General features: G+C 49.3%; 1 protein-coding gene and 1 long non-coding RNA gene across 4 annotated transcripts; one reads left to right on the top strand and one right to left on the bottom strand.

Moving 5' to 3' along the window:
* Window positions 1–1,142: 1,142 nt before the first annotated feature.
* On the top strand, window positions 1,143–20,926 carry LOC118452285. Of its 3 annotated transcripts, none has more exons than XR_004841999.1 (4): window positions 1,143–1,562; window positions 1,817–2,698; window positions 12,346–18,692; window positions 20,829–20,926. It is a non-coding gene; the product is annotated as an uncharacterized LOC118452285 (long non-coding RNA). The 3 variants fall into 3 exon arrangements; XR_004841998.1 differs by lacking the exons at window positions 1,143–1,562; window positions 1,817–2,698 and adding exons at window positions 11,405–11,810; window positions 12,090–12,263; XR_004841997.1 differs by lacking the exons at window positions 1,143–1,562; window positions 1,817–2,698 and adding an exon at window positions 11,405–12,263.
* On the bottom strand, window positions 2,694–12,646 carry LOC104126271 (cytochrome P450 4A4). Its single transcript, XM_009638824.2, has 12 exons — window positions 12,261–12,646; window positions 11,266–11,407; window positions 10,512–10,556; window positions 9,718–9,845; window positions 9,159–9,283; window positions 8,913–9,064; window positions 8,602–8,708; window positions 7,596–7,786; window positions 6,667–6,800; window positions 6,147–6,211; window positions 5,346–5,428; window positions 2,694–4,623 (listed from the first exon to the last, which is right to left on the bottom strand). The coding sequence occupies exons 1-12, from the start codon at window positions 12,627–12,629 to the stop codon at window positions 4,455–4,457; spliced, it is 1,710 nt and encodes a 569-aa protein (XP_009637119.2). The 5' UTR covers window positions 12,630–12,646; the 3' UTR covers window positions 2,694–4,454.
* Window positions 20,927–20,934: the final 8 nt, after the last annotated feature.

Raw genomic sequence — 20,934 nt, forward strand, 5'->3', positions numbered from 1 at the left:
CATCCCATGGCCCCCGTGGGTACCCCATCCTACCCCTCACTCCGTAATGCTAGTATCTCTGAAGCCTGGGCTTCAGGAAGACGTTCAGGGTTGGGACCTGTTGTGGGCAGGATAGTCTCCTTTTGGGCAGAAGATATCCAGGGTTGCCTTTTTGCATTACCACCTTGTTACAAGATGTATCACATCTTTCCTTTGTGGCCTAGGAAGGTGCAACGCATCTCTTGGACCCCCAGATAATGGGACATCTTGTCTAAAGACACCTTTACTCTGATGCTTCCCTGATCTCTCCTGAGGCTCTTGAGCCATGGAGGTTTAAGATGTTTCTGTTTCAGCTGTGATCACAACGCTGGGGCAGCTCGAGCAGGTGGACACCTACCATATATATTATTCCAAGGTGGTTTAATTAATGACTTGCTTATGCAGGTAAACTGCTGCTGGAAGGATCGCCATCTCCAGCCCTGGCCACAAGCAACATAGCCCGGGGTTTATGTCCTGGCATTGGGCACCTTGACACCTAAGCGACCTGATTTGGACCTCCAGAAGCAAAAAGGGAGCCTGTTCCACCACTGCGATCCTTTGGGCCAGGGACGGAGCCCAGCCACCCAGGTGGGAGCCGGGAGCATGGTGTGTAGGGGTGGCTGTGTGTGGGCAAGGGGGCTGCAAAGTTTTTGGTCTCGATTCAAGACACTGAAAGCCAGAAGTAAAATACCATCCATTGTTGGTTTATACACCCGTAGTAGCCAAACAAACATCCCCGGAGCCTGTCCTTATCACTTTATTACACCTGCTAGAGTGAATAGATTAAAGAGTATGGGAGAGGGGGGAGAAAGCAGAAGAATCCAGCAGAAAAACTGGGTTTTGGGATTGTTAATTATTCTCTGGGGTCTCTAATCTTTAACTGGCAAACAGCATCACTAACTGTCTTAAAGCCCCTCCTGGAACATCCTGATAATAAGCCATCTGCATGAAGGCACCCCGTTATCTGCCCTCCTCCAGCCGCCTGTGACATGGCTGGAGTGGGAGATAATGAATGTGTGGTGTGTAATAACGACACGTCATTCATGATTATCGGCCTGATACCCAACCTTTTAGCTCCATTGTTTGTGCTTCAAAAAAGAAGAAGAAAAAAAAAAAGGAAAAGAAAAAATAAAAAGGAGGAGGGAAAGAAGAAAAAGGGGAATTTTTGGTGCTACGGGCTGCCCCGGGGTCCCTGAAGTGTCTCCCTGCCAAAGGGGCTGGCTCTCATAGCATCTCCCAGAGGGTTTGGTGGTACCCTGGAAGGACTCGCCCATGGATTGGCAGCTGCTGTAGCCATGGTGATGGAGGGAGAGAGCCGAGACAGCACAGAAATGTCACCGCCTGGCAGGGAGATATTTGGGGCAAATGTTCGGGCGATTAGATCTGTGTCACCGGGTGCTGCCCAGCTCCTCGCGCCGCTTTTTGCTGCTCTTGAAGCCGTTTAGCGGTGACTTGGCTGAGGAGGTTATCTTGAACACGCTGCTGTCCAGAAACTGCCAGCGTTTGAAGGCGGGGGGGATGTTTGGGTTGCCCATTTTGACCTGGTAAGTTGAAAAGCAGAAGAATTTTCTCCTGGTTGCTGCTGCATTATGGCTCCACAATGCATAGCTGCTGAGAGACCTTCTCCCAGAAGCTTTGGTCCTTCCAACTGCAAACCTGGGTTAAGCATGATTCTTAACGGAGAGGGACTTTAAAGTGTTTGGCTCAGCTTACCTCAATTATTGCCAGAAATGCCTGGAATAATGATCCATTTTTTGCACCAAAAATGGAAGTATTTTCTCCTCTCTTTCCCGAGCAGATTTCCCAGAGGGGTTTCCCCGGAGAAGGTCTCCGCTGGAAGTGGTTGGGGTTTGGCCATTTGTAACAGTCAGGAAGATTCTTGGAAACCAAACAAGCAGCATCGGTCATGGCAGTGAATAGGGTGATGGCCTCAAAACATGGGGCTGGGAGGCCAAGCAGGGCACTGAACAGACACAGGGATGGGCAACAGCTGTGGGTCCTCACCAGATCAAACTTTTCCTGCTCTGGCCTTATTACCCCATGCCCAAACCAGAAGATGCTGTAGGGACATCTGCAGGTGCCACCTGGTTTCCTTTACAACCCACCACCAAGGAGACTGGGCAGGTCTTTGTGTCCAAGCGCTCCCCAAATCTCGTTGCTTGGACCACAAGCTGGAGAGTGGATGAGCAGAGCTGCAAGGTGGCTTGCTTCTTCCCAGCTGAAATATCTGACAAATAGGGCCAGTAATGAAAAGCTGCAACAAACTGCTGCCCTCCAATGGCCTTGCTGTGCTGGAGCTGAGGAGGAGAAGAGCTGGAGTCTGACCTTTGAGATGAGCCTGAGTCCACTGGTGGTACAAGGGTGGTGGCACCAGCACCTACACAACCGGCGCCCAGTCTCTTCCTGGGGTGAGAAGGGAAGGGAGTGGGGAGAAGAGGAACTCAGTCTCCAGCAGCCTCGCAAAATAAATACAAGCTGCACCTTGCTGGTTATTCACAGCATCCCTGTCCCATTAGGTACCCAGACAGCCAAAATGAAGGTCCGGATCCCGCCCTGGAGGAGTTTTGTTTCTCAAACTGAAGATGCAGCAGGCTGCAGAGGCGGGGAACAGGGGGCTGTGGGGTTTATTCAGATGTGGAGGTGCTCAAATTTGGCTGGCCTGGCCTGGCCATCAGCAGAGGTGAGCTGCCCAGACAGATGGGTACGGTTTGGCTATGTTAGTGCCTGCAGTGATGCTGGTAATCCTATTGCCATGGGTGAGAGCTGGAGGAACAGCCTTGTCTCTCACCATAGAATGGCACGTGTGCAGCCCTCCATGCCTCAGTTTCCCTTGGTGCCTGCTGAGGGCCTGGGCCCTGGCAGTGACAAGCTTTCCCTGTGCCATGGGTAACACCACCGTGGTGCTGGGGACTGTGATGGAGCAGCGCCTGCTCTGCTGCCCTGCAGGGCTGAGGGTGGGGATGGGGATGCCCCAGGGAAGGGGCCCATCAGCTGCCCTACTGAGCCTGGCCATGCTCCCTGCTAAGCCCAGGTGGTTCTGCCAGGGACCAGGGAGGACTTTGGGTTTTCCTGGGTCTCCCACTGCCACCTAGTGATCCATTTCCCACCCCAGACCTGCAGCTGACCCAGCTCACCCCTTTGGCTTAGAACCCCACCTATGATCCATGCTGGAGGGAGGGCCTGCAATAGGTCCCTGCACACCCAAAACAAGCCCAGCCCCAGGGCCAACGCCCGCCTGCACCCTTGGGCAGCTCACTCATGAACTGAGTGGTCAGTTCTCAGCCTCTGCAGAAAAGGGCTTGATGGGTTTGTGCTCCCTCTCGGGACTTTTTCTTTTGCAAGCTGATTTTGTTCTTGCCACCAGCACTTGGGGGGTGATGGTGGTGATGATTTCTGTTTTGCTTTGTTTGACCCCAGATTGTTTCAGCTGTTTTCTTACCATGGAAACTCCTGGAGGAAGAGGCGAGAGCTTGGTGACCCATGGGGTGGGAGGGGTGGAAACAGGCTCCTCAGGCTCAACGGGGTGGCAAACCCGCTGAAACAGCCCTTGCGGCTTGAGAAAACACTCACAGGGCTGCACCCTTGGGCACAGCCTTGCCTCTGGGCTGCTGGGATTTATCCTGTACACCCTTTGCCCCCCCAAATGCAAAGGAAGCCAAAGCCATGCTTGGGGAGCATCTCCACAAGGCTTTATTCTCATTTCAGAGGGGAAAAGGCTGATCACACATTGCTTTCAGCATGGTGAGTGCTTTCTCCAGGTTAGCCGGTGACTAAGCCGGTGTCTCTGTGCTGACTCCTGAGCACCTTCAGCTCGAGGAAGTTCAGCGCTGGGGCAGAAGAACCCACTGGCCTTCATCTCCATAATGGCGTGCACAGTGCCAGCCCCAGAACAGATCAGGGGGAATAATTTGGGGGGTGGTACATGGTGTTGCAGTGTGGCTGCAGGGAGGAGCCCGGCGCACCCAGTTTGGAGGCAGGGGAGGGACATCGTGCTCGGGCAGCGTCCAGGATTTAGACACTCATGCAAACCACACTGGCGTTGCTCACTGCTGTGCCCAAGCAGGGAACTGACAATGCTGCAGATACACAGGCAGGTGACAGAATTCCCGCCAGGAAGCATGCGAGGGCAGGTTGGAGGTGAAGCGATGAGTAGGACATGGAGGATGCCTGCAGAGGTGAAGGCTGAGCCACAGCTGTGCTGCAAAACCCACTTGGCAGTGCTGCTCCCCGTGCAAGGATGGGACCTGGACCTGCTGGCTTTGGTGTGTGTGCAAGGGGGCTCAGTGTGCCCCCCTGGCCAGCAGCAGGGAGGGAGGCTAATGTGGGAGAGGTCTGAGATGGCCAGGGTGGGTATGTTTGGTGTCCCGCTCTTAGACTTCTGGGTGGAGGGTAGTCCTTGGGAAAGTGCTTGTCCCCCACCGTGGTACCCCACAGGGTCAGTGAATCTTCTTCAGATGCAGGTGGATCCCATTGCTGGACCTGAGGACAATCTGTGGTATCAGTGCAGGAGGCTTGGATGGATTGGTGCAGAGCTCGAAGCGGAGCAGGGTCAGGGCCACTGCCACCTTCATCTCATTCATGGCAAACTGCTGCCCGATGCAGTTCCTGAGGAGAGGATGACAAATGCTCCTACTGCAGCCTTCATCCCCAGCCGCCCCAGAGCTGGGCTCAGCCCATGTGTGAGCTTCCTGAAGCAGCACCTTTGGGGTGCTGGGGGGCCTCCAGCTGCTGCAAGGTTGATGCCACAGCTTATCTAGGAATCCCCTCATGCCACACCAAAATGCACCCAGCTCTGTGGTGGGGTATTGCTGTTGTTTGTTAATGAGCTTTGAAAAAAAAATATGAAATAGCGAGAACTGGGGATTTTTTCACTGGATCCAGCTTCAAACCCAGACACCTTAGAAAGGTTATTTTCAACTCTGTGTGGAGTATCTCCTCTTGCAAGCTACTGAGACCTCAGCGTCCTGCGTCTGTCTATTGATACAGCATGAGAACAACAGACACTTGGGCCCAGCTTGGCTTTGAGGTGTACTGCCTAAACAAGTGAGACCACGTTCTTAGTGCAGACAACAGAAAATGTAAATATCTCCACAAATTTACAAGAAAAGTGTGTGAGACTCTACAGTGACCACGGAGCTTGGGGTGTGGGAAATGCTCTGGGGCTGATGGAGCATAGTGGAGATCCTGTTATGGAAAGCCACTTGAGTTGGCATGGTCAACTTGGCTCATGGGTACTGAGGGAGGATTAGCTTCAGGAACTTGGCTCTGAGCTAGGTCTCCCATGCAAAGCAGCCTACAGGGAAGGAGAGGGATGAAGGATCTCCCACCTGGATCCAGCAGAGAAAGGCAGGAAAGCATGGGAGTGCCTCTGTGCTGAGTTCTCTGGAGAAAATCTCAGGGGATCATACACCTGTGGGAGAAACAAAGGCTGTTTGGTCAGTGTTGGTTCTGACATGAGCAGCTTCTCCCCTAGTCTCCAAGGTAGGGACGGATGTGGCCTCTGCTGCCCCAGAGGAGCTGCAGCTGACATTCATCCCTCTGCAAAGCCAGCCAGCTGGATGAGAAGAGGGCACTGATGGCCATGCGAATCTTGCCCTTGGAGATATATCCAGATTACCCACTATGGCGTCTAAGATGACTGCAGGCATTTTTTCAGCCATGGCAGCAATGATCACATCAAGTCAGACTCCCTCCTATCCTGAGGTGCCCAATCCTTCCTCTCCAGAGAGCCACTGGAAAGAGGCAGCCTGCAGACCATCCTTCAGGTTTCCCAGCTCTTTCTTTCATTGAAGCCTCTAAGACATCAGCTTCAAATCACACAGTGCTTGGAGGGCTTGGAACTTCTGCCACTCTGGGACCGAAGTCTATCCGGGGAAGCTGAAGCAGACTATCTCTGTGTCACCATGCAAGAAGATAGAATATTCAACACCCTTTCCCAGCACTTTGTCATGTTCAAAGCCTTTGGGGTGTTCGGTAACTTCATTGAATTTTGCATTTAGAGATGGACTATTAGAATAAGAGGGAAAAAACCCCAAACATGTCATGGAGGCACAGGATGCCTTGTTCAAGGGGAGTGGATGTCTGGGCTCAGAGATCATCTTCCCCTTCTTGTTATAAAGGTAAAATACCTCGGGGTCTTCCCACACATCCCGATTCCTGTGAATAGCAAATATGTTCAGTCCAACCTGGCAGCCTGGAAAAGAAAAGTGAGAAAATGCTGGTGACAACTCAGAGTGAAGACCCAGGAGAGATGTTTGTGTGATGTTCTCCCTCCCTGGGCTCTGCAGGGGCTGTTGCAGGAGATCTGACAGGGACGATGCCCCGCCTGTCCATGCAGGTCACCTCCTGAAACCCTCAGAACTGGGCCCCATTTTGGTACTGGTGGATGAACTTTTAGTCTTGGCCAGGATCAACACTATGCAAGTCCCCTTTGAGCAATGTGAACACCCCAGTGCCCTGGAGCATGTCCTTGGATTCTCTTCAGCCACCCTTCTGGGAGAGTTCTGATGGTGAGCTGTGGTGGCCTTGTACAGCTCTTTGGAGAGAGAAGAGGCTAGACGCCCCACCAGCCCCTCCACACAACAGCTCTACAAACGATGCCCCACTTGTCATGGACAGCAGCGTGAAGGATCAACAAACTCAACAGACCTGCTGGCAAGCTGCGTCCATCAGAAAATGTGACAGATTTAGAGAGGTATCGGGACACAAAAGGAACTGGTGGGAACAGGCGCAAGCTCTCCTTGATACACATTGTGGTGTAAGCCATCTTCCCAAGGTCCTCCCTGAAAGCAAACCAGGGAGTCAGTCTGTGTTTGAGTGGCAGCAATGAGGACACCAGCAATGGGGACTGGGTGGGCAGGACCACCGTATCTCTCGTCTCCTCTTGGGGTTTCTCCTTCTCCTAGTATTACCTTTGCTGCCAGCATTGCTATGTGAAAAGCAGAATGCCCCTGTGCAGACGCAGTATAAGGTGGATGAAGTTTTCTTCTCAGGATGAGAAGAGTGATGTCCCTGCTTACTGCAGGGGGGTTGGACTAGATGACCTCTGGGGTCCCTTCCAACCCAAAACATTCTATGATTCTATGAAAAGAGTTCAAAGTAAAGGAATAAGAAGTCCTAGCTCACCACTCAATGGTATCTCGGTCTCCCAAGATCCCCTGGATCTCCTCCCTGCACCGTTGCTGGTACTTGGGATATAATGACAAGCAGTAGAAGAGCCAGGAGATCCCGCTAGCTGTGGTATCATGACCTGCAAACATGAACGTGTCCACCTCGGCACGCAGGTCCTCATCAGATAGCCCAACTCCATTTGCATCCTAACAAAGAGGAGAGTATATCATTCTCAAGTGCACATTAATTGGACTTGCTCCTTTCGGTATAAAAATAACCCCAGATGCTGATGAGAAAGGGCCCGATTCAGCATCTCTTGTATCTCCCTGTACATCAGGAATTAAGCCAGTAGAAAATATATCCAATAGAGGTGAGAACAGATGACCTCTGGGGTCCCTTCCAACCCAAAACATTCTATGATTCTATGAAAAGAGTTCAAAGTAAAGGAATAAGAAGTCCTAGCTCACCACTCAATGGTATCTCGGTCTCCCAAGATCCCCTGGATCTCCTCCCTGCACCGTTGCTGGTACTTGGGATATAATGACAAGCAGTAGAAGAGCCAGGAGATCCCGCTAGCTGTGGTATCATGACCTGCAAACATGAACGTGTCCACCTCGGCACGCAGGTCCTCATCAGATAGCCCAACTCCATTTGCATCCTAACAAAGAGGAGAGTATATCATTCTCAAGTGCACATTAATTGGACTTGCTCCTTTCGGTATAAAAATAACCCCAGATGCTGATGAGAAAGGGCCCGATTCAGCATCTCTTGTATCTCCCTGTACATCAGGAATTAAGCCAGTAGAAAATATATCCAATAGAGGTGAGAACAGTCAGACCCGCTGACTGCTGACTCTGCAGTCAACAGAGCTACAGAGTTTGGCTTTGGTGGAATACCAGATCCCAGCCCTTCAGAAGGACACCCTATTCGATCCCCTACCAAGGGTCCCTGTTACTTTTTTCAGTAGTATGGTTTGGACAGCTTTTGTTTCACAAACACAAAAGAAAGCAGTGGCTCTAGAAAGACAGGGTGAACACAGTGTATCTCCTTCCTGAACACCAAGTGGCAGCTTCTGTCCAGACTATCTGAAGGTGTCTGTGAAGGTAAAACTAAAGAAGGTAAGAAATAAAACCTCTTAAGAGGACTACAGCCAAGGTGGCCTCCTTGCAACCTTTCCACAGATCTCATTCTTCTCTGGTTTCTGACAGCTCACTTATTTTAAAATATTAATGAGCTCAATGAAAATGGACAAGGAAGATGAAAGTCTGCCCGAGCTATTTACATGCAATCACTGCATCTTACACATTTGTATTTTCTTCCCTTCAATCTACCTTTCCCTGAGCTAGGAAATCTGGAGTGCAGAAGCTGTTGCCAGCAACTCCAGTGAGGGGTGCTGAGCTCCCTGCTGATGTGTCCTCAGTGCCATGCCAGGTATGTTCTTTGGCATTTGATATGATTATCTCAAACATTCACCTTGGTACAAAGGAGAATGTCCAAAAAATCCAGGTGTTTCTTCTTCTGGATCTTGTCAAGTTCCTTCTCACTGGAAAGCAACATCTTTCTTTCCTTTATTACTTTATCTGCAGAGAAGAATGATCAGTTAGATGCATCCCGCCCCTCCAGAGACCTCACGTACTTGTCCACTCGGTCAGCAGCTTGGACTCTGTTTAATGTATAACCCTCTGGCTACTGCATGCTGCAGCTGCCCTCTGAGCTGCTCCAGATACGAGTCAGGGAGAGGCTCCGCTGGGAGACAGGGCTGAGGAGAAAAGGGGGAGAAATACCCGTGTGGCTATGGGCCAGCTTGCAGGCATCCTGAAAGTCACGGCCTTTGCGAGTCAAGTTGTAGAAGACATCCGTGTAAGAAAAAGTCCGAAGTCGATTGCTCACGAGGTAGCTCAGGTCATAAACAGCTCTGATATAATAGTCTGAGTTGCTGTAAGGCGACCAAGGTTAAAGCTGGTGTTAGCCACGCGAGTAGGGAAACAGGAGCACTTGCTTTCCCAGAATTCGAAAGTTGAGGCACTGACCTCTGAGTCTGGCAGCTGGTATTATAACTGAAGGCGCATTTCATGATGCTGTCTAGTGTCATCAAGCTGACATCTTGAAAGAGCTCCACTGACTTCCTCTGTGTGCTCTTCTTTTCCCATTTATCCTAGTGGTGGAGACAGGGGTCAGGAGGGACAGCCTACCATCTACGATCAGCTCATATTTTCCTGTCTCCCTTCCCAGATCCACACTGCTAATGACTTTTCTTTTCTGCAAGCAGAGGCCCTAGTTCACTACATATTCTGTGAATCAAGCCAAACTCTTCTGTGCATTTATTTTTCCAGGTTTACCATTACTGGGATAGGAAAAGATATTCTAGCAGTGGTTGATTTTATTGGAAAGCAGATGAAAGAGAGGGTAAGTGAAATAGCCAGTGGAAGGTGAGGGGAGCAATTTCAGAACTGCAAAATTACCCAAAAAGTTCAATGAAACTGCAGGAACCATCTAAGTCCAGTGTCTTTCCCTCAGTCATTCCCAGACCTGACTATTTTTGCTAGTGCACAGCTGAAACGTAACAGTAGCAGGAGTGGTGATTCTTACCAGCATCACTTTGACCGAGTCTGACATCAGGGCCACATAAGATTTCAGCACATCATAATGAAAGGCCGGGGTGAGCAGCTTCCGATGCTGGAACCATTTAGTTCCATCCAAGATCAACAGCCCCTGCCCTGGAGACACAATCAGCAAAGGCACAATCAGCTCCTCCAGACTCTGATCATGCCTCGGACAGCCTCACTACTGCTTTTGGCCAAGCACATGATCTGGGGGGAGAAAGATCTGGTGGTGGAGCCTTTTCTCCAGCCTCTCTGAGGCCATTCACAGTGGCACTCTTTGGATGGAGGAGAAGCATGCTCGCATGTCCTTCACAGCAACCAGCTGTGCACACCTAATCTACCCCAAAAGCAAGACCTTGATGACAGAGGCATGGGACTTGCTCTCTCAGATGGGTTTTTCTGCCTTAAATTAAATACTTGGGTGCCTTTTGCAGCACACACTGACAGTTGTTAGCAGGACCCAGGAGGGCTACTTCAATGCTGTGTGAGCTATGAACCCCGCTGTCCCTGGTGTGTCTCACTCCAGTTATCCATGATAGCATTGTCTCTGAGCAAATTGAAGGTTACTTTGTGAAGGCCAGGGTGTGTGATCCAAGGCAAGACCACCTGATGCGCTCCATGACTAGGTGGGCACCACTGATATGAATGCTCACATCTGAACAAACCCTCCCATTTGCAAGCTCTGGTTTTAGAATGGAAGAAAGCAAAATAAAGGAAGACAAGAGGAGTGAATGAAATGTGCAACACGGTGGAAAGGGATAATGGAAGAGAATGATTTACCAATCCAGGGAACTATGAATTTGTAGGGTACACTGGGCTTGCGATCTGTAAAACAAAATAGATACCAGAACCACATGAATGGCTAACGAATTCAACATAACAAAAAAGAATGTTCAGGATGAAACGACATTAAAGCTCATCCTCTAAATCACAATGTAGAATTAGTCTTGTTTCAATATGTAAAATACTCTAATACTACAGGTAGAGTTTAAAATTCTTCTTCTACAAATATGACCTCAGTGGACTTGAGAAAAACAGAGAAAGTTATAATGAAAGTTGTGTGTGGAAAAGAAATGGCCATGGCAAATCTCAAAGTTGAGAAAAATGGATGGGAGTTACTGGAGATGCTCATGTGTGTACCACTCACAGGCATCATACTCCACAGAAAGGAGCAGAGGAGAAGACTTGAGATGTCTTCTGAGAGCCATTGCCATGCCAGCTCACCCATATTACTGGGTTTACTGAGTTTACTGGGCAGCACAGCTATTGTGGTGGTAGATGACACAGAAGACAATAAGACCAATGACAGTGGAGACAATGGCCTGAGAGGAACAGGCACGTGGTGACTGTCTGGCATGAGAATACAAACTATTCCATGAAACCTGGGGTGGTCTGTGAGTTTGCAAAGGCACGCAAAGGAGGAATTGCTGTGAAGGAAGCCAGCAAAGGGAGTGACTGCAGGCAAGGTTCCTGTGATTTTCTCGGTAGGGAGACACGAGGACATGACTTCCCAAAATCAGATGTAGACACTTACCCGTTCGGCCAAGTATGGTTTTGGCATATTCAGGATGGTGGATTACCAGAGAAGGCAGAACTGGTCCAAGCCACCTGGGAAAGGCATAGGGGTATTCTTCAGCCCACAACACCATCTGATTTAATACTTTATCCGCAGTTATCTGCAATGACAGTTAAACAGGGACTGAATGCAGGCATAAGAGGGATGTGCTGGGGAGAGCAGAGGCTAAACTTGCCCTCTCATGGAAAACACATGCAAGACATCCTCTCCTGGGAAATGGGGAGAGAGTGGGCAGATTTGCCACAGGGGGGGTTTCCATGCTGCAGGTGGAGGAGATGCTGGGCATGGCAAAGGGACCGTGCACAGGTGGCAAAGCTGCTTGAGCCACCACATTCCTGCAGCACAAGGCAGCTCCATGGAAAGTCCTTAGCTGGGCCTGGCTGCAGTTGAGCTGCGTTAGGACAGCCTGGGCTCGGAGCAGCATGGTGCGCCAGGATGCCCAGTGAACAGGCCAGGGGGACCAAGGCTGTTACACCTCTGTTCTTTAAATTCAGCAGTGCAAGGTGGGCATGCAACGTGAAAGCAAAAATATCTTCACTATAGAAGGATGAAAATGGCTGCAATAAAAAGCCCTGCTTTTGGGGCCATGTCTTCTTAAGTGGCTGTAGGGGGACAGACTCTTACTGGTAGAAGGTTTAATGCAGAAGAGAGACATTTTATGGCTGCTCATATTTAAATAACTTCATGAAAGTCCCAGAAATCACCTAACTCCATGTTTAAGCACATGCTTGAAAACAATGTGGCTCTGTTTTTTACCAAAATGACGCTCATCTCATACCCAGGCACCCTTTCCGCCTGCTTTGGCCCTCCCTGTGCAGAGGTCCTCTCCTGTCGGAAAGGTCAGGAGCAGGGGACATGCGCACCCCACCCGGTGTGCCCTCTCATCCTGACTGATACCTTCCACGTTGTTGTTGAGACAAACCCACCCGGACTGAGTCCAGCTCCCTCCTTACCAGGTGATTGTGGCCATAGAGCCAGTGTTTCGGGGGACCAGGGAATGCCTCCAGAGCTTTGATGAGTTTCTTCCTCTCCTGGCAGAACTGGGCCACCTTCAGCAGCACAAGGATGACACCAAGCACCACAGACAGCTGCAGAACGACAGCAGAAGGTCTGGCTATGTTGTCCAGCAGAGACACCATGCTGGCCCTGCATCCGGGATGCCTGACACTGCCTTCTCCTGGCTGCTGCTCTTCAGCTCCTCCTGTGCCTGATGGGGAGCTGGGTGCAGGTAAAAATCCTCTCCCTCCTGCTCTGCTGGAGCTGAGCCTGGTGAAGCACTGCTGGCAGCAATTTATAGCAGCAGGAACATCACGGTAAGCCATGCATCGGTTTGGCCGGCAGCCCAATTGCCTGCTGCTCCCCCCCACCCTTTGCCCTGCTCCCAGCAGCCTGTGGATGCAGGCAGCTTGTTAACAAACAACCTGTACGCGTTTGCCACTTTCTCTGAAGCCCCACACAGCCCAGCAGTGAGGGAAAGCACTTGCAGTCGTCCATTCCCGGGTAGATGAAGCCATAGGAGGTAAGAAGAGCCAGGCTGAGCTCTAGCTAAGCTCCGTGCTGTCCTCAGACAAATTCAGGTCTGGCAGCCATTCATCAGCCTGCATGAAGTGAGGAACAAATGGGCCACCTTTGCCAAACACACAGGCTGGATGGATCCGGCTGCCTCCAGCTGTAAAAACAGTGATCTGAGTGACTGCAACATCACTTGGACTATGGCTGGACTACAATCCAGAGAACGGACATAACCCAATCAGCACACAAGGGACTGTGGCCCTGCTCTCCAAGAGGTCCTACCGTAGACAAGCCAGGAGACAAAACTGTTGCCCAGAAGAATTATCATGGTCAATAGATAAGACAGGGAGAGGGAGAGGAGCAGAGCAGTAAAAGGAGCTGCAGCAAGACTGAGGGCATGTCTAACCTGATAGAGAGATGTGATGGTAAGGCCATGTTCCCTCCACAGTCCTGGTGCGTCCTCCTTCCCCTGTCTACACAGCATCTCACCATCCTCCAAAAAAGGCTCCACATCACCACATTTACCTCTCCAATGCAGTGCTTGGTTGGGCCCCAGGTAGAACCCCTTCTAGCAATCCCTGCACAGATCCTGCTGGTTACCTGGCACAGAAGCCTGGAATGGCTTGGAATTGCAGGGTTAGTAAGCCTGCTGCGTGTGGGTGACTTCCAGGCATACTGCAAAGAGTAGGATCCCCAGATGAGCTGAAATAATATCCCATTTGGGTGTTGGGATATTACGAAGACCAAATGAGTTACCAGCTGCTGACGCTGGTAGAAAAAGTCTGATGTGCTACTACATAGGAATTGCTGAATTTTGTGGTGTTTCTCTTCAACTTGACATGTCTCTGAGACAAGGGTCTTCTGATGTTTAGGCACTTCCCTTTAGTTTTTAGTCTAAATTATGCCATGGCCAACTGAAACCCATGTTCTCTGCTAGTGGAGTCATTTTACTGAAAAAAATACTGTTTATTTGGCATTCATTGTCCAGATGTATCCTTTTTATAATGAAAGAGACACTAAGATTGCTGGCTGAAGTGAACGCAACCCCAGTGAAAATATTTAAACTTTTTAGACAGAAAGGATACATGAAAAAATCTTACAAGATCCATTGTTTGGGAATTACCTGACTCCACAAAAACGTCTGAATGTTAATGAAGTAACTTTTCCCTCAGCTGGCTTGTGGCCTATTCGTTAATTAATGATGGCAAAGACACAAGCCCTGGGTACACACAGTACCATTTGTATTTCAGTCTCAGGGACACTTAAAGCGTCTGGCTGCTACAACCCTTGCGAGAGGCTGTAGATACATTGCTCATCCACTGTGGTATGTTGGTCATTGCAAACAGACTGAAGGTCGTGGTGTTTGCCAGTTTGAGTGTAGCATGGGAAGGTGCCCAGCTGCGAAAGCTGGACTCATCCTGCGCTCCTTGAGAGAAAATTCAACAAACTACAGAATTGCTTAGGTGTGGTGCATGGCACTCCTCAAGAAGTGTTGCTAAAGCAACCCCCTTTTTGCTTGAAATCTTTGCATGCAACTTCTCTGAGCTCTCAACCCTTCTTGGGAGCTCACAGTGTAAAGCCCCATATCTCAGGGCATTTGGGACAGTTTTACTCTGGATCCGTGTGGATTCCCTTGCTGAAATGCAACAATCTAATTCAGCATGGCTTTTTTTTCTCTTTATGGGTGGGTACACTAGTGCAGAGAGCAGGAAGACTCTCTTGACCCTCTTTTCCAACACAGGCACCGCAATGTTACCTGTGGGTCTTTGTAAGGGAGAGGACTTGTCCTCCCTGCCACACAGCTGGAGGATATTGAGTGCTGTTCAAAGACTCAGCCTCATAGCTGAATGGTTCATAGAGGGACTTGGCAGGTTCATGTGGCTCCACCTTCACGTCCCTTGGCGGGGTGTTTGACTGTGCATCCCACTGCTGCTGACTCCTACTGGAAGTTCAGCTGTGGATTTTCTGGGTAAACATCGATCCCTCTGCTGACATTAGCTAGTGTGGTGGTATGTGGTCTCTGTCATGTGCATCATCACCTTGTTCTCAGGTTGTGATAAGATATTTTGTAAATGCTCAGGCATGATGTGTTGGAAGGGGCCGTTTCTAACAGTGGCCTCCAGCTCCAGCAGTGATGATATTTCAGGAGCTTCTCACATGCTTATCCTGAGGTTGGCAGCCTGGACATTTCCACATAAGATGGGACGAGAATGCTGACATTGAGACCCCTGCCCATTGTGGGTACCCAGGGCACAAAAGGCACTGGGCATGTCAGCTGGCCAACAGCCAGCTCCTACTGTGTTGAAGTTTGGGCTGAGGAGGGGGGTCTGTTCATTACTTCTTCAAGCTGGTAGTAGAAGCCTGCTCTAGAAACACACTTTGCTCTTGAAAGACATCAGCTCTATGATCTACTCTTAATCTGTTCCTGGGCTGCAAATACCCTTTTGCTAGTCTGCCAACATTGTCTATAGCGCTAAGTTTCTTCGGCACTTCCCTAGAAATAATGATTGCATAAGTTCCTTAGCTGGATAAGGGGACCCGGTCAGCACTATAGCTGTCCATGTGGCACTGGTCTTTTGTTAACATGGCAGGAAGATGTGCTGCGAAGAGCCAGTGACCACAGCTGAAAATCTCCTCTATCTCCTCACTCAGGTGCTTTGGCTGGAAAAGCCTGGTCCTAGCACATTTCTTGAGCTCCCCAGTGAGCACATTTCTTGAGCTCCCCTCAAGTGGACCCCTGTAACCTACTTTAAGATGGTGCTTTTGGTTCTTCAGACTGGGAAGAAGAGGAAGGAGGAGTTATAACCTCTGGCTGGCATTTGTCATCTTGTTTTCTCCCCATCACCACTGCTGACATGCTGCATCCTTTGGGCCACAGCCTGCTAAGTCATTAGAACCACATCAGTCAACAATTTTAAAATGTAAGGAACACGCTGACTCTCCATGTGTTGCCTTGGAGAACATCCCTGGCAGGCACTGCACTGCATTAACTTTTCACACACTTGGCCATCTTCATGAGGCTAAGCGCACCTCGCTACGCCAAGCCAGCTGGATCTGTGCGAAAGTTCAGGGCAGAGTTAAAGGTAGTTCTTTAGGGGGCAGAAGGCTGCAGTCTGTCAGGTTAGGCATTTCTTAGGGAAGGCTTTGACTGTGGCCAGAGCAAGATGTCTCACAGATCTCACAGATCTGCTGTGAGAACTTCACACTCCTGAGCAGGAGCACTGGACTCCAGGGACCTCACAGCCATGGAAAGTGTAGGAGACACATCTTGTTCCTCTAGCTTTTCCTGTGATCCTCCACCTGTCCTGCAGCACCACGATTAATAGGCTTCCCATCTGGAGAGGAGGCAGTGGAGTCTGGCTGGCTGGTTTGTTGGCCAGGTGGCTGGGAAGCATGTGGGTTGCAGTTGTTCGGGAGGCTACTGCTGAGGTTTCTTGGCTACCTGAGGACCTGGAGAAGGATGAACATGCAGCACAAGGAGCCACTTTTGGCCTGAGCCAGATCTGTGGTTTTGCAGGCTGCCTTGAAAATGTGGGTCTGGCTTAAATAGACTGGGCAGACAAAGGGTGTGGGGACAGTGATATTACCGTGTGCCTTCTCTTGTTACCAGATGAGGTCACAGAGAGGATTTGGACAGGTCTGCCATGATGCTTGGGATTAAACTTGAAGCTAGGTTCAGTGATGTAAGCTACAAGAGACCCCATGCCCCATCTGCAAGGCATTATGGGCTCTGCCCCAAAGCTGTCCATCTTCCACATTTTTTTTCCTCTCAGCCAGCTCTAAAATGGCCTTTAGGCTCTTTCAGAGACCGCCCTCTAGGAAACAGCGCATGGACACCTAACCTCTTGTCTGGTCTTGCCCGTGACTATGGATGGGAGAGAAGAGAAGAGGATCTCCATGGAGCTGAGGACATTGGAAGGAGGGATTGCTGCTGTGGGTCCCTCGTGTGATGACCTGCAGCACACTCATAAATCCAGCAGTGTCATATGGTTGGGTGCCTTACAAGGGCCACGTAAGAAACACAAGGAAGAGCTGGGGGTTAAGCTGTTGGTTAGCACCAATGGAGCTTTGGGGTGTCCTGTGGCACCTACCTAGTTACCAGACCGCCTGATCTGGATCTGGCAGGTATCTTTCAGCAGTCACCTACAAAACAATTCAGAAATCCCCCAAGACCCAAAAGCAGAGGGGTCAAGCTGGTGAAATTGTTGGCACAGCATCACATGAAACTTTTATAAAAACACAGAAATTCTCACTGGTGACAAAGTCCCTGGATGATGTGTCTGACCATGGGTTACTGAGCAGGGTGGATTTTTACCCATCTGGCTCCCTGATAGTTATTTAATAACCAGTAACCACTGTTGAGCATGAAGCCAAGGGGATATGGGTTATTTTGAAGGTCAAGTGAGATGTCAAGCCTCTCATTTGAGATAGGGGAGACATAGGGGACGGCATGGCTAAACCCACATTTGTAGGGATTTGGAACAAGAATCTGAGCTTGGGTGATAGCAAAACTGGGTGCCTAATCCAGTCTCTGCATTTTCTGTTTCGCTGGTGGAGGGGAGATAAACATCTTTCTCGCCTATTTCAGACATTTCATGGCATGCACATTTAGTCTGACACTCTTTAGGACAGCTTGGGTATGGCAACTCAGGGTTTTTTTCAGGGGAAGAAATGGTGAAAGTTCAAAAGAGAAAGTGAAGTGACCACAGAACCGAAAGTGGAGAAAAATGAAAGGGGATGGCACTGGTCTGGTCATCATAAGGGACTAGGACAAAGACAGAAGCAGTCTGCTTAGCACCAGGAGAACCTACAGCCCTGTTGCTCTCAGGCATCCCAGCCGAAGTCAGGAGCCTCCAAAAGATCTCAGCATGAAGAAGCATCTACAAGAGTCTCGTGATAGCCAGAGTCATCCGGGGAGTTTGGCAAGGTGAACAGAGTCTTGGCTTGACCCTCTGGACATCTAAGGCTGGCAAAACTACAGCTGGGTGTTAAAGGACACTTGGAAGGTCATCAAATATTTGCAGAGAGCCTCTGCAGGGTTGGCTCGATGCTGTGGATGTCCACATGATGGCAGTGTATGCCATGACAGGTCATGTCATAAACGTAAAAATCCCCAAATGTTACACTGAAAAATTCCCATCCTGTACCACAACCATGGACACGTTAGGCTGTGGAAGTTGCTTTCAGGGTCTTGGGAGTTTCTCCACTTAATTTAGTTACTTAAACAGAAGAAGGAAAGGATCTTCCTCACTGATTTAATTCATACTCTTGGCATTCATTGCAGAACTGGTTTACTGAGCAGGTGAAATTTAGGTGGCAATGCTTTGCCCCAGAGCGTGACCTTGCAGCAGCTGCTTTCCCGGGTGTGCCTGTGTTTATTCGAATAGGAAGAAGAGTCCAGGACCATCTGTCCCTGTGTGTTCCTGCAGTGCTTAGTGCTGACAGATGAAATGTATCTGTAATGCCAAAAAAAAAAATAATAACGTTTCAGGCTTCCAAACACATGATATATGAGGAAAACATGGCAAGAGCCCAGCAAGTGTTGCAGAGTAATGTGAGCTGCCTGGATCCCATCTGACCACACATGTCTCGAGGATGAATTTATATCTGGAAGCATTTAATACAGCTGTCTTACGAATACTTTGCAATACTTATTTAATTTACAGGCTGCTTCCTGTGTAAAATCCCAGTGGGGTTCAGATGGAAATTGCCGGTACCATCTGATAATGTGTTTGCCTGGCGAGCAGTGTGGGTCCTGTGCAGGGACCGCATCCCCTGGTGGTGTGAGCAAGCTGCTCTCACCCCTGGTTCTGCTGCTCCCGTCGTGCTTGGCAGCATGTGAGACAGTACCACCACCAGACTGCGATGGACAGGTACCCTTTGTGTGACCGGCATGTGGCTGTACAGCTATTCCGACAACCTCTGTGGGGAAAGGAATAACTGCATGAGTAGATGGTGTCTTTGCTCTGCCGTTGTTGAAAGACCAAGCTATAGCAATGAGAAAAATCCAAGATCTTTTTAACCAAACCAAAGACTTATGCTGTTGCACCCTCCATAGCCCCTCTCACAAATTCTTGTTAAATTAGTTATCTGAAGGTCTGAATCAAGTAGTGCAAGGTCAGCTCATCATCTTTGCAATTACCCTTTCTGCAGAACTTAGGGAAGGATTAAAGAATGAGGTAACCTCTCTACATCTAGTCCTTGACTGTCTTTATTGCTCTGAGTTATGCATCCTGTGTGACTAGGTCTTTTTATTCTAGACTACCATGTCTCTAATATCTAGGAGAGGAAAGGTAATTGGGGGGAGGCGCTCTCAGAAATTACATTCTGGAAAGATCTGGCTCCCTCTGCCACTGGGACACAGTTGTCCTAGAAGCCCTGTTGCAGCCTCAGCCCAGCTCTCCAGTTCAGAAGCAGAGCAGCCATGGAAGCTATGGGATGCAGGATGCAGGATGTGGGATAATGCAGGATGCAGGACGCAGGATGCAGGATATGAGATAGGGGATGCAAGATGCGGGATGATGCAGGATGTGGGATGCGGGACGCAGGATATGAGATATGGGATGCAAGATGCGGGATGCAGGATGATGCAGGATGTGGGATGCAGGATATGGGATATGGGATGAGGGATGCAGGCTGGCTGGCCTGGCATACGGTGCTGGCCCATGTGGCTCGGGGAGAGTAGGAGCTGGGCTGCCAGGCGTGGCATTATTTAGAAGAGTGTGACTCTAAGCTCCTGGCCTCAGAGGGTGTTAGCACCTAGGAGAGCTTTGTGCGCCGCTCTGATGTTGGGTCTGGGTATGCGACTGCAGGGGGAACAGGGTTCTGCTCCCTTCCCATGCCAAGAAGCCAGGAGCACAACACAGAGGGGAGGATGGGAATGCTGCAGGGCACCTTTCCTTTTCCTCTTCAGATGTGGAGGAAATGCCTCTTCAAATCTTATTAGATTTCTAATGAATCCTAAGAGTCACAGCGGGGACTGAGCAAGATGAAGGCAGGAGCAGCTTGGCTTTTCCATCTCAGGGCCAGGAACACGCTTTCCTCTACTCCCAATTCAGTCCACTCCCAAAAACCAGACCAGCCTTACACTACATTCATTGCCTTCTGTGGGATTTTGGATTATGCAGCAAAAATGGTGACCTGCTCTTAAAATCTCTGAAAATGCAGATTCCCCAGGCAACCTATGTCAGGGCTTAAAAAACCTTAGGGAATGCTTTATGATATGTAGCCTGTATCTACCAAAATGCAATTTAGCAGCTGCCATTTATTTACATGAGGACCGTTATGCCAAGCTCCCCTAATTTGATCCCCTTTTACCCACTCCCTTTCTGTGGGTACACCCTGATTTCAGCCTTGTGCTCTTGCTCATCAGATGTTCTTGCTTTAATCTTTCACATTTGCATGCCAAGGTTCATCCACTCCTTTTTAGGTGGTATTTTTTTTCAAATCTTATCTTTAAAAGAAAATTGAATCCAATATAGAGATGCATGTCATTTGCTTCTAGTGACTTCAGCTATTTTGATTAAAAATTTTCTCGTTTTACACTTTAGAATATGTAGGCAAAGTACATTTTTGAGTAAATGCAGTTGCCTTTATACTTAAATCTCCAAACAGGGTTGAAAGACACTGTCTCATTTTATCAATGAAAGGAGACGCAAGTGAAAAATTTTTGACAAATATTTGTACTTATGTATCCAAGTATGATGTTTGCTTTGATTACAATGGCAGGGTATTACTGATTTGCATTACTTTTGTGAGCCTCTGTGTCTCCAAAATACCTTTTGGAGAGATTGCTGCCCATCAGTCATTTCCCCTCTTGGTTTTATGCAATGGCTGTGCCTGCCCTTGTGCTTCGTGCCTGTGCTTATGGACTCATTCCCTATTCACTTGAGCATTTTTTTCAATTTATCAAGATAATTTTGCATCCTAATACTGTCCTCCCAAGTGTTTCCGACTTCTCATAGTTTTATAACACTTTAATAAGCATACCCTGTCTCTCTCCATTGCAGAGATATTTCTGATTTCAACTCAAGAGCTGCATCTCGCATCTGAAGAGGGGACAGGCAGCTGGAGCTTGCAGGCGTTTGCCCGGGCTGCCCCGGCGCAGGGGCTGGC

The sequence above is a fragment of the Egretta garzetta genome, unplaced genomic scaffold (assembly GCF_000687185.1).
Source record: "Egretta garzetta isolate BGI_Z169 unplaced genomic scaffold, ASM68718v1 scaffold145, whole genome shotgun sequence".
NCBI classification, from domain to species: domain Eukaryota; kingdom Metazoa; phylum Chordata; class Aves; order Pelecaniformes; family Ardeidae; genus Egretta; species Egretta garzetta.

Excerpts from the sequence above, each read along its gene's own strand:
- LOC104126271 (XM_009638824.2), bottom strand. The coding sequence starts at position 12,629 with ATGGCTTACCGTGATGTTCCTGCTGCTATAAATTGCTGCCAGCAGTGC. Across the intron at positions 9,284-9,717 it reads ACTCGGTCAAAGTGATGCTG|GATAAATGGGAAAAGAAGAG; the intron begins GTAAGAATCACC and ends CTCCACCACTAG. Across the intron at positions 7,787-8,601 it reads ACATTCTCCTTTGTACCAAG|GATGCAAATGGAGTTGGGCT; the intron begins GTGAATGTTTGA and ends CCTCTTTGTTAG.